This window comes from Bacillus rossius, chromosome 13 (assembly GCF_032445375.1).
Source record: "Bacillus rossius redtenbacheri isolate Brsri chromosome 13, Brsri_v3, whole genome shotgun sequence".
Taxonomy (NCBI): Eukaryota; Metazoa; Arthropoda; class Insecta; order Phasmatodea; family Bacillidae; genus Bacillus; species Bacillus rossius.
The window spans coordinates 40,185,467-40,198,572 of NC_086340.1; the positions used below are offsets into that span (position 1 = coordinate 40,185,467).

The 13,106-nt window shown below is 41.5% G+C and overlaps 1 protein-coding gene across 2 annotated transcripts in view; it reads right to left on the bottom strand.

The window, feature by feature from the left end:
• Positions 1-13,106, bottom strand: part of LOC134538462 (uncharacterized) — a 38,805-nt gene that overhangs the window by 23,617 nt on the left and 2,082 nt on the right. Inside the window, exons 2-6 of one of the 2 annotated variants that reach the window (XM_063379793.1) lie at positions 9,191-9,369; positions 7,317-7,446; positions 6,092-6,318; positions 5,260-5,422; positions 2,992-3,098 (exon numbers count right to left, since the gene is read on the bottom strand). In XM_063379793.1, the coding sequence (XP_063235863.1) occupies positions 2,992-3,098; positions 5,260-5,422; positions 6,092-6,318; positions 7,317-7,446; positions 9,191-9,369 (806 nt within the window). The other variant, XM_063379794.1, reaches the window with a different exon arrangement.

Genomic DNA, 13,106 nt, shown 5'->3' on the forward strand with positions numbered 1-13,106 from the left:
CGTTGGCTGCCTGCCCGTGCTTGTCGCACCGCCTGGCCGCCCTGATTCGGACGCGATGCCCCTCCCCCCTCCTGTAGTAAGTTGGACTGGGGTTGGGATTCCCTTGGTGGGGGGGGTTGCACATATCGCACCACGGCCAGGGTGTCCTCCAGGCGTTTTGTCGGCCTCGCCTGTGGGACTTGGGGCGTCGTGACGCTTCGGTCGTCTCGTGCTGCCTTGAGGTCCTGTTCTACTTCCCTTGCGAGGGCGAGGAAAGCGTCTAGTCCCTTCTTCACTGCAGTACGCACGAAGGGCCGTACCTCGGGCGTCAAGAGCTCGACAATGTTCGGTAGCACATCCTGTATCCTACCGCGGGGTGTTAGACGTCGGTAGAGCCGCAGCTTCCCGTGCACAAATGCTTCTACTCCTTCCCCGCTAGACTGGGCTCGGCAGAACAACTCGTTCATGCAACAGGCCCGTGTGCGCGAGTCATCAAAGCGTGCCTCCAGGCGTCGTGCAAAATCAGTCCACGCGGTGTCGTAATCGCCTGTCTGAGACCACCAGGTTCGGGCGTCGCCGCGCAACTGGCTGCTGGCGCGTTCTGTCCACTCCTCTGGTGCGATGTGATGGCGTGCTAATTTTTCCTTGCATACCCGCAAGAACATGGCTGGGTCCTCGTGGGCGTGACCCGCGAACTCCGGCAGTATGACCGGCCCACTCGCGGCGCGCGGCGCGGGGGTCAGCTGTGCGTGGTACGCTTGCATCATTGTGCTCTCGCAGTTGACGCAGAGGAACAACCCATCACGAAAATGCACGAACTCGTGTACTTCAGTGCACGCGCGGTGTTTTGTGACCCCGCACTGTAGGCATCGGGCCGTCTCGCCTGGCTGCGCGCGGCAGCGCGCGGCTGCGCACAGCGTGTTTGTTGTACCCCTTGCGGCGCTTCCCGGCTGCTCCTCTTTGACGCGGACGCGGCCGCACGCACACTGACACTGAGCACACTCGTTATTTACGAGTGACTCCGGAAAGGGTCTAAAACAGCCCTCACACAATCCCTCCATGTCGATGGCTATCTCCGGATCTCTCTGCATCCTCGTGGAACGTGGCTGGCCGCCCCGGGAGACGGGATGTGTCCGTGGACGCGGTCCGCGGTCGAGTGTGCCGATTCGGCTGCCTTCGGTTCCACTCGGTTAAGCTCGGGTGCCGAACGGCCGGAGTTGGCTTCTTTGGTGCACGTGCACGCTCGGCGGCCCGGAGAGGGGAAAGTGGTGGCCGGTGCTCCTTTCTAGCGCGCGCGTTGCTGGGGTGGGGGTGGGGTGACCTCGTTTGCCCTTGGGTCCCGTTAAGGGCGCTGGTCAGACGCGCCCTTTGTCCTGCGCGCGCGTTTTCCTCCCCTTTGTCCTGGCTCGCCTTTCGACTACTTTGCCGTAGTTTTGACGGAAATTTTGACGGGTTTTCTTTGCCTGAATTGTTTGCAATTTTGATGAGCCACCTAGATGGGCGCCATTTGTCGTCCTGCCGATGTTGATGCGTGGTTGGGTGGTGTCTGAGGGCGCCAACTAACCTTTAACAGGGGTGGTTGCTGTGGGCTAGTTCACAGCACGAGACTCCGTCTCTCGGTGGTCGTGACGTCGCCACGTGGCAGGCAGGAGTGGTTGGACCACACACACGACTAACGTTGTCGGCACGCACACGACTGTCCGGTCCGCACACGAACACCGATCGCCGAACTCCGCGAGTCGCACACGACTGCTCGCACCGAGGGGTGAAGGCCAACTGGCGCGTCCTGGCAGGTCCCGTTAGGGCTCAAGTCGATCTCGCTCTCCGTGACAATCGACCTCCACCCGTTCGAGACACTACCACCGACCACACACGCCGACCGGTGAGGCACCGAGGTGGCATAACGACCTGTGCGAGCCACGGGAGCACCTGGGACGACGTCAGGGTATTACAGTTACACATGAAAAAATCCATTTCGGCCTGCCTTATTGCCGTAGATAGATTTTGAAGTTCATGCTTCTGTGCGTTAGAGAAAAAAGGGTGAAATTATATTATAACCAAATGTCAACCCTTTTAGACAAAATGTTTTAATAAAATTTAGAATATTTACAGTAACTTTGAATGCATTTGGTACCTTGCCTATTAAGGGAGAAATTATTATTTTTTCGCCCTTCAGCCTCAACTTTGTCCAACACTTGATCTAATGGTTGATGTTATGGAAAAAAATTATATTAAAAAAAAAATTTCGGTATTATTCTAAGGAGGAAAAATAACTTTAAACAGATGCATTGTTTTCATATTACAGGAACTCGTGCGTGCGTGCGTGTGTGTGTGTGTGTGAGAGAGATTGCACAGCATCCAGACACTTCACTTAGGGCATCCGCCACCGGGCAGCAGATACAGCGATGTACAATAACTGCACTGTTCATAGAGCTTCCAACTACTGCTGAGATATTTTGATTAACAAATTATACTCACTCACGAAGTTATATTTATTATTTATTAAAATACAATATGTATTTTAATCATTTATGCACTTATTCAACCACACAGTGCAATATTATATATATTTTTAACCTAAAGTGAAAAACTTGCATAAGAGTAGCATTACATTTTTTTAAAACTAAAAATTGACATAAAATGTATGACCCACACATGGGTAAATGAGGTAAATATTCGACTCCATACTTCTCACCCCCGGGGTAAAAATTGGCAAATTAACATTAAGAATGTAGAAATATTATAAATAAGCATGTTACAATTTGTGTTTAATACATACATACATATTTTTAATTTTTAAGGTCCAAATAATTAAATGTTTTGACTTTCAATAATATTCTTCAGCTAGATACCAATGGTGTGATTAGGATAAGAGATACCACATATGAGATCAGATTATATTTCTAGCGATCAGTTGAAAGAAAGTAAAGAAAGAAATACGTGTAAGTGGGGGAAAGACGTGTCCAATCACTGTCTACTAAAACGTGCCAAACATGCGACAGCAGCGTTTACCTCGGCAGCTGCCGCGGTGCCACATTTCTCCGCAGCCATCCGTCGAGCTTCCTTCATCACGTTCAGCAAGTAGAGGGCTCTCTGGTGGGCTTCCTCTTTGCTCCCGTCTGAGTAACACAAAGAACTGCTGTAAGCCAACGACAATTCACACAACACTTAGAGAATAGCACTATGTTACGCACTAGTGTTTGTCAGAGTTCTCACACTCTCACTTCAAACAATTTACCGGAGTTTTCCCTGTTACACTAAACATTATTTTTACTGCCTGAGTGCACTGTTTGGTAAGATAACAGCCATTACAATATAAATAAACATTATTATTAAAATAAAAAAGGGGGTTGTCTGTAAAGTCGGTTTACGGACGATAATTTTACGTGATAACGTCATAAGAAAACATTGATGAAAAATTTCGTACTTTTTTTTTATTTTCAAATATTATTTACAGTTTTTGCAAATTTAATTTAAATAATTTGTTTAAATATAATCACGAACAATTAGTTAAAAAGCCCGCCTTAACCTGTTTGATATTATAGAAGATTTTTCTCGCACGGTGGTTGGCCGGTTGTTGCAAGCTCGGCTCAGGCGGAACGTGACAATTCTTCGTACATGTAGCCGGCGTTCATCGATTTATAAGACGTTATCACATCAAAAAAAATGTTTCATACAACATTCATAACATGCAGAATACACTATAAAATTTTTTTCTGGATACTATTTGCAACGTTATCTCTCCATCAATGTTAAATAACCAACTCTGCCAGACTGACATAATAAAAAAAACAAACTAAAAGGCCGTCATGGGGACTGTCGACAGAAGTGAAAACTTAAAAATTTGTTTTTAAATGTGTAATATGTAGGGGTGTGCGGGAATAGGTTTTTGTACTGCGGTAAATTTCCGGGAAAAATAAATTATTCCTGCGGGAAACGGGACGGGATCGGGAAAATTAAAAAAAAGCAAATTTTTAATTACAATATGAGAAGATGGCCATTTAAACGTTTCTTGCAAAGTTAGTTGTTTTTTTTTTGCTGCTATTTCTTTTGTCTGCTTCACTTGCCCTTTTTTCAGCGGCGACTTCATATTTTTTAGCATCCTCAAATTCTTTTTTTATAGACAGACGTGCTACCATGTTCGCATCTCAAAAATTGTTTCACGCGAGACACACTTTGCCAGGGATTTACTGTCTGTCAGACGTTCAAAATACTTCCAAACACTTTTAGGTTTACAAGTAACAAGCTGATCGGTTGCGACATCCATTATTTGTAGGCTGCTAGTTTGTTTTAATATACAACGGCATCGAAAATAGGAACAGATACTTTGCACAAGCCTTAATAACGTAACGTCAGCCGACAAAGCCCGCCAAACTAAACAGTAAACAACTATTTTTTTCTCCCAAAGAAAAATCATAGATGTTTAGATCCTCGTGAGCAGTGGTGTAAAACTAAGTGATTTCATATTTTTCAAAGTGCCAATACAGTTCTCTACATCGCCACTGCTATCAAGTAATGAGAATGTAACGCAAGTCTAGTATTTCTTATATCTTTGGCGAAAGGTTGGATTGCGCATGTGTTTTGTTTGTGTCTTAGGACACACAGTGGTTTTAGGTTAAGTATTCGATGGTGACGGCAATAACGTTATATAACTGACTATTCACGTATCTTGCAAATTTGTACCCTTGAAGAAATATATTTATGAACGCATACAATATTTAAGGTACTCCATGTACGTTTTTTATATTCCAATTAGATATGTGTAAACGATTATCATAATTCACTGCACACCACAGCTGTCGCTACGATCGGCATACGTTTAAAAGATGTTTTGCGTTTAAATAGTACGGAAACCCTTTAAAAATGTACGAATCCATAAAAAATATTGCTGTAAAAACAGTTTGAATTGATAGAAAACATTTTTACATGATTAGTAAACATTTGTAAATTTTTAAACAATTTCCTGAAAAATTCGAGAATAATAAAATTCCCGCCCGGCATTTCGGGAAGCATATTTTCCCGACTTTTTTCCCGAAGCGTCGGGATCCCGCACACCCCTAGTAATATGAGATCATTTCTACGTCAAATTTACGTAAGAAAATGATTTTGGTATTATACCACTAGCATGTCGGTGACGTGAACCCATACGTTTTGCCCCTACCGAAATCGCTCAACGCGGCTAAAGAAGTTTTCACTTCAAAAACATAGTTACTTCAATGAAGCATGAAGTTTTCTACGAGACAACCAGCTGGGTAGACATGCGTGAGCAGGCGACGCTACCAACTCCGGTGATGAAGGTCTGCAGGCAGCCGCAGGACTTGACCCTGAAGGCCGGGCAGTACAAGAGGCCCGCGTCGGCGTCCTGCAGCTCGCCCGCCAGCGACGAGGCAAACTGCGCTGCCGTCCGCAGGTACTCCGCCCTGCCTTCCTCCGAGCCGCTCTCCTGAGGGAACAACCTGTCTCTCGCACGGAAGCCTAGGGTCCCAACTCACTATTTCACTCATTCTTTGAAAACACAGCTGATTCTTACATCGCTACATGGATCTCAGCAAATGACAGACATTGACTTGCATCCCTTTCCCACAAACGTTTCATATGTATAAACTGCACAATACTCTTATTTATTTATTTTTTTTTTAAATCGCTTGTAGCCTTGGCTTTTCACTCCCTCATATATGAAAGAGTAGAGACACGATTATACGGTCTACTGCAAAAAAACCAAAATGGGTAACACCAAAACTAACGTTAATATATTATAAATACCGAAATGCAACTAAAATTTCATCACAACGTAACAAAAATCACAAAAACATAGTATACTAATATTATAAATTCAATTAATGTAATCTATTTAGCATGAAGTTTGTACCAAAATAAATTACTAAATAGTTTGGACAAAAAATGTTACTTTTATAAATTTCGTAACTGTCATTACTTAGTAAATCATACTTACATTACCCCGATGGTACATTTTTCAAACCCCCAAATACTTGCTTATTAATTTTTTTATCGTTCCACGTAGTTCTGTCCTATAGCCTATAGCCTGTCTCATGCTAGGATTGCAGCACAGAGTAACGGCAAACACTGCTTGTTGATATAGACGAGGTGTCACCTGGGGAGCAGAGGAGCCGCCCCGCGCCCTGCCCCCGGCCCGCACCGCCGCCAGGCCGCACCGGTTGCACAGCAGCAGCACCCGGTTGGCCTCCGAGTCGAACACCCGGCGGGGGGCGGGGCTCCTGCGGTCGCCGGCCTGGCCCCGCCTCCTGGCCGGGTTCACCACGTACGGCGACCCGCACTTGGCGCAGCTGAAGCCGTCGCCGTCACCCTCCGCGTCGCCGACTGCACGGGCACACCCACATCCACATGCGCTGTTTACGTTACATACCAGACCCTACAAAATAATTAACACCTTTTCCATACAGGAACGAGATAATCCACGAGATAATTACACAAGATTGCAATCCACTTAATAATAAAACCGCTAAAATAAATTTCAGGATTATTGTATATATGGACGGTCTCCGGGTAAAAGGTAACAAGTGAAGAATTCACTTTTTGCAGGAGAAACAAAAATCTCTTAGATAAAAATTGAATTTAAATACTTAAATTTTTCTTGCATTATTCTTTTATTTACCAAACATTGTTGCCAATGATTAAAAATACATTACATATTCTAAGTATACTTAAGAGTTTATTGCTGGAATAAACTAAAAATCACCAAAATGTGACTTTTTACCTTTTACCCGGAGACCGTCCATATATGTGTGTCTGTGTGTGTGTGTGTGTGTGTGTGTGTGTGTGTATGTTAAGTACTTTACAAATGATTTACCTTCAATTAAAAGAGATACATTGGCGATATTTATTTTACAAAAATGCTAATTCTGAGACATCCTTAAGTTTCTCTGCTAAGGTAATAAATACATAGCACTCTGTAGTACCGGAAATGGAGGTCTTAATCAGCAATACTTGGCAGTACTGCAGAAATACACATTCAGCATCTTGTACAGTCCTACCTGCTGCGAGTATGCAACAGCCAATGTGTTCGCATCCCGAGAAGATGTCAACAGACAAGCGAAATAGTGAACAAACTACAGCTGCCATCAAAACTGTATAAAATGAACTATTTCCAGAACCGACAGAAAATGCCATTATGAATGGGCCCACCAAATTCATAAAAACAATAGTCCAAGCCCAGCCCGAAAAAAAAAAAAAAGACACAAAAGTTTGACAAACACATTGCATCGACAACACAAGTACAGTATGAAGTTTAGGGTCCAAAGCATCCATTTTTAGTAAGTTTCCACATAAAAAAAACACAGAAATTATCACTTGCGAACCTTTCAATGTGTTCTTCTTTTGTGCTCTTCTTTTTCTTTTCTCTCCAGGTTTTCTTTTTAGCTCGATGTCAGGTGAAAAAGGTCGTTTCTGATTCCTCTTCCTGTGTTCGGAGGAAACATCATCTTTGTTCTGCAATAACAAACAAATACTATAGTTTGAAGTACAACACCTCCGATCCCATTAAAAATAAATATTGATAACTTTAAACACTGTGGATTATCTTTAACACGCGGTCATTCCACGCCAGATCATCCAGCCAAGACACATTGTCCACCCCACCATCTCGGATTTGGATGAAATTTGGTACATGGTATCTACAGACAGATACAAGAACACGTATTTTTCATTTTTGGAATATTGGCCCTTCTTTGCTGACATTCTGTAATCTAGCAATGATTGAGTCACTCGTGTTCGGGGTTTCTGAGGCTTGAAATCCCGTCAAAAATGGAAGAAATAGCATGAAAATTTATTGAAAAAAACCTTTGCAAGCAATAATTAGCTACAGAGGGTTGTGTTGTTGCTACCTTAATTTATTTGTCTCATACTTAAAAAAAAAAAAAATAGTGCGTGGAGTCTCTCCGCGCGGAAGTGAAACTTCTAATGTGGAAATGAAAATAGGAAGGGGTAGAAATTGATTTTTAGTGAAATCATATTGTATCAAATCAAACTAAAAAAAAAGTAAATGAAATAAAGAATATTATAAATTAAAATAGAAAAATAAAATAGAACAACAAGTACGTATTTCAGCTAATTTCACGACACTCACACTGTTTACTTCGCTGCATAGCAAGAATACCACGCGCATGTGCTTGGAATATTGGACGCTACTCGTTGCTAACGCTCGCGCTGGCCTGTAACAGGTATACTACGCGCATGCGTTCGAGTGCCACGCATTCACTCTCGCTCTGTCTCTTTCTATTCCCCCTCCCCAGGAGCTTTGAACGTTTAACGCAACAGTGCTTTCATATCCCCTCCATGGTAGCGTTAAACGTTTAACGCAACCTTGTTGGAAGTCGCATTAGAAGTTTCACTTAAAAAAAAAAGTGAGCAAGTCATTCAGTGTTAGCCAGTGTTGTGTAATATCTAACCTCGGTAGCTAGCAAAATAATATGTACTCATGTTGCAAATGCATTTATTATACAAAATTAGGAAACAAAATTTAACATAGAATTCTTTAAAATAATGTACAGTTTGATAAATATATGAAAATTGTGTTTTCAAATACATGTCTTGACGCGAAACATAGTTTCTGCGCCCGCCGCTAGAATTAGTTGCTAGAGAAGTGAAAGGTTAAAATATATAATAAAATGGCTCCAATAATTTTGGAGAAAAAAAAGAAAAAAAGCTACGGCTTTGAAACCGATTTTCAACAAGGAATTTATTTTATTAAAATACTGTCCATATTGTTAAAATTAGCTAAACAGCTGATACTATTATATTTCCACTTGGCTTTGTCAGCTTTGGTTTGTGCCATCTACCACAGATAGCAGCACCGTGGTTGGTTACACATTTTCATTCCATTCGACTTCTGTTCCATTCAAGAAATTTCTCTCACCAAATGCAGTATACCGAGAGCTATATTTTACACATCAAAAAATGTGGTTTTCTCGTGCCGCTACCTGCCTAGCTGACAGGTTTACGTGCAACGTCTTTGTTGTACACTTGTCTCTTCCCCTTGCTAATACAGACAACCAATATGGCTGCTGGTGGTCTCTCGCGATACTATCACACTTATCCCTCCATTTACACACGTAAGAACCAGAAGGCTAACCATGCATATATGCAAGAATGCAGCCCATCACCAAGGCCTATAAGTGCAAGACTTCACAAGCAGGTTTGAGTTCTGCCGTGGCCGACCGACGGCAGCACCTACAGACTCAGTGGCCGGGAGCAGGTCCGGCAGGGTGGCCGCGGCGGGGACGGAGGGCCAGTACTGCACCACCTCGAACACGGACGCTCTCGGCACGCCTGCCGCGTCTTCCATCCCCAGCACGGGGGCACGGCACGGCTCGTCCCGAGCGCTCAGCGACGACACACACACGTGCTGAGGTGCTGCGGAAAATAAATATTTAAGTTTTTAAAATCAATCATGATATGGGGAATTTTTATTTAATACAATTTCTCGGACATAAGCCATTGCAGTTTTGCACATTTTGTCATGGAAAAAATGAAAAAAACACAAACTAAGAAATAAAAATGATAATATAAACCCAAAGAGAGCAAGCCTAAATCAGCTGATGTCAAACAGATAAACACAACGATGAAACTAAACAGGTCTTATGGACAACAAAGCGACGACAGCATAGATAAACACATTCAAACTTAAATAACAAACAGCACAGGAATTCCGTAGACGGAATTTAGTCATAAAAAAAATAATAATGGCACATACGAACACAGTGGACTAACAACGACAAGACGGTTTCAACAATAGCAGTAGATGCAGAAAATATACCAATACAACGATGAAGATAAACAGATTATTATGGACAACACTGATGAACACAATAGGTTTCCTATGACTAAAAAGTTGCAATGTTTCAAGAACTGGCATCTGTTCTTGTCATCAGACGAACACTGTTAACCCATTTTGGATCCTGAAATATTCTACGTATGCTAGGAGCAGCACTGTCACATCTAGCAGACAGGTGGAAGAGTGTACGGGGTGTAAATAGCAACAAAACATTTCTGTATCATCGATAGGTTGAAATTTCTGTCGGATTCCTACGATAAAACTTTGGGAGCAGAGCACAGACTTTTTCAGTTCTCTTAGAAGAAATGGAAATTACTGTCCACCCCTCTTTTCCCTTCCCATAAATTTATCCCAGACTACAATATAAAGAGAGTTCAAACATATTCTGTAATAAAATAGGTTTTCTGATCACAAAAGAATGTTTCTCAATAACGAGCAAACTAGCGCTATCTGAGTCAGATATCATGTCACCAGGACTTGGCTGACAAAGAACACATGAGGAGATCAGGATAAAGGACACAAGAATGTTGTCAAATCATGGAAGGCGCTTGAAAATCTATAGTAAGCCAAGGTGATTCAGAAAAGTGTCACAAATTTTACATGAGCGAAATGTGATGAAATTGAATTGCCTTTTTATTCTTTTTATCTACATACAGCGGCTATCCATATTGCACTCCGAGCCCACCAACTATTGATCAGTTTGAGAGACAGCATCTTACGGTCTTTCACATCAATACAAATCTCAAAATATTTGTTATGCAAACACTTCTGTAGTAGACTAGGCTTAAATCAGGATTGGAAAAAAAAACATGTTTAAAAAAACCCAAATATGTAGTTTTTTTTTGTTTAAACCAGGTTTTTTTTTTATTACATTAGTTATCTTGGTTATTACCATGCTCGCATGAAAGTCATACAAATTCCTGCTTTCTGTCACTCACGTTGAACCAAAAAACATGGTAAGAACTGAACTCCAGCTAATCTGCACAGCTGACTGAGACTTAACCACAGAAAGGTTATTTCCGCAAAGGAAAGGAGAAGGATTATTCATAGAATGAGTGTTTCCCACAGAATGGAGATTAACAGTACAGTCAGGGATTTCCTACAACTTATTCAGATACATTAATAACCAAACTTTTGTGGTTATTGGAGTGGAATTAGGTAGATCTTTCATTAAAAAAAAATAATAAAATATTGTATTTAAAAACACATTATTATTTAAAAAAAAAAAAAAAAACATTTTGGTCTATTTATATAAGCCACTTGGTTTAAACCATTGTGGTTTATATCAGCCAACACTGGGTTAAAATTATATTAAATATGATTTGTTACACTCGCAATTGGGCTTCCCTCCTTCTGTCATCTCCTGAGATCCCTTACATCTCTCGCCCCCAGCATTTCTTCCTCCATCCTTCTCCACTCCCTCCCTCACCCCACAAGGAAGATGTGGTTCTAGCTCTTTCCCTTCACCACTTTAACATCTGGAGCTTCCACCTGTGATCTCTCTGCCCTCTACACACCTGTGTCTGTGTACCCTTGTTCCCAGCTGCCTCTCCTCCTATCACCATACACAGCCTGACTAACCTTTTCACCCTCATACTCCTACTCCTACTCCCCTCTACTGCTTTCCACCCCAACTCTTTATAGTCATTTCCCATTTCCCCGTCTTGCTCCTCGAATTACCATGGTAGGTTTACTCTGCGGAAACCATCAAAGATCTCTTTAGCACTGCTGGGAAGAACTCTATTAAAAAAAATAATAATCTGGCAATGTATACATGTTTTTTCTTAATAACAAAAAGAATTTTTTTTACAAAAATTTAATTATTCCTGAGACTTGGGATATGGAATCCAATTTGAAAAATGGATACAAAACACTCTTAGAGAAATTAATATTTTAGATTCAGATGAGAGAAAAGAGGGGAACCGATTCATCGCCACAACCAAAGAACGCTGTAAACTTGCGAGCACGGTCAGCAAGAACCATTGTAGAGGTCTGCTTCTGCAGTCACCGCCAAACAGTAACTAACATTATTCCTCGAAATAAAGTCTACCACTCTGTAATGAAGTTCTAACTTTTAAATAGAGAATTAGGTACATCAAAATTTCATTCCTCACCTACTAACTACTACTAATTTTAGCCTATAAAAGTTTTTTTTATTGCAGTATGGGTAGAGATTTGCCGTAAAAGAATAAAAAAGGAAGATATAGTGCTTTTCATGATATTTTTCTAAGAACAGCAACACAGAAAATAATAGTTTTTGGAACTGTAATTCAATTTTTGGACGTGACATCTAATAAATCGATGAATGCTGGCTGCACGCACGAAACATTGTCCCACTACAGATGTCCCAATACGGATGTGTCCTGCGTGGCATTTCTCTGGTATGTTGCGGACGGTACAGAGAACTGGGCCGGCACGTGGTGGCGTACTGGTTCGAGGTTATTGTTGTGCACCGCGCCACGGGAGTATATTCGCAAGGAAATGGCGTTCTTACAAGTACGTATTATTTTAATTACTAGTGTAAATCAGTATATTTAAACAGTGTTGTATGAGTATTGTTTCAGCTGTGTAACTAAATATTTATTGCTGGTATGATACTTTTCACGCTTTAGTTTGACATTGGTAATTATGTATTTGTCATGAGTAGAGACCTGCAAAATTCGCGGATTCATTGACCTCTAGGATAGACTCCACAGTCCTTTAAATACTCGCGTAAATGACACCTTTTCATTGCCTACTGACGCGTGAGACGTCTCAACTAGGCTGTCCGTAATTCGGCACTTTCTAGGTTTAGTGTTTCTCATTGGCTCACAGTTCCCCGGATAAAATGTGGGCCAATCGCAGAAGCGGTACAAAGGTATAGTTGTTTTGATGCTAGCCTATCGTGAAATGAATCCGCGGATTTTGCATGTCTCTAGTCATGAGTTATTATTTGATCAACTAAATCACACACCGTATTATAGTTATGAGCCCACGAGCGTGTAAATATTTCGAGTCCAACAGAGAATATGCTAGTTAAAAGAAATTCAAACAAATATTGTGCGTGGAATATTATTAATTTATAACATCTGAAACAATAGTTTCCAATATGACCTCGTGGCTGTGCGTTTAGCACCGCTGCACAGGATGACGGTTTGAATCCCGGCCGAAGCGAAATTTTTTTTTTTGTACTTGTAAAAATAAATATGATGCGCCTGACACTTAAAAAGTAATAAATATATTTGAATTAATGAATTAAATAAAAGTAAATTTATTAATTAAATTGTACATTTCATTTCACTCCTTCTTTGTATCCATACAAAATAGTGATAATTCA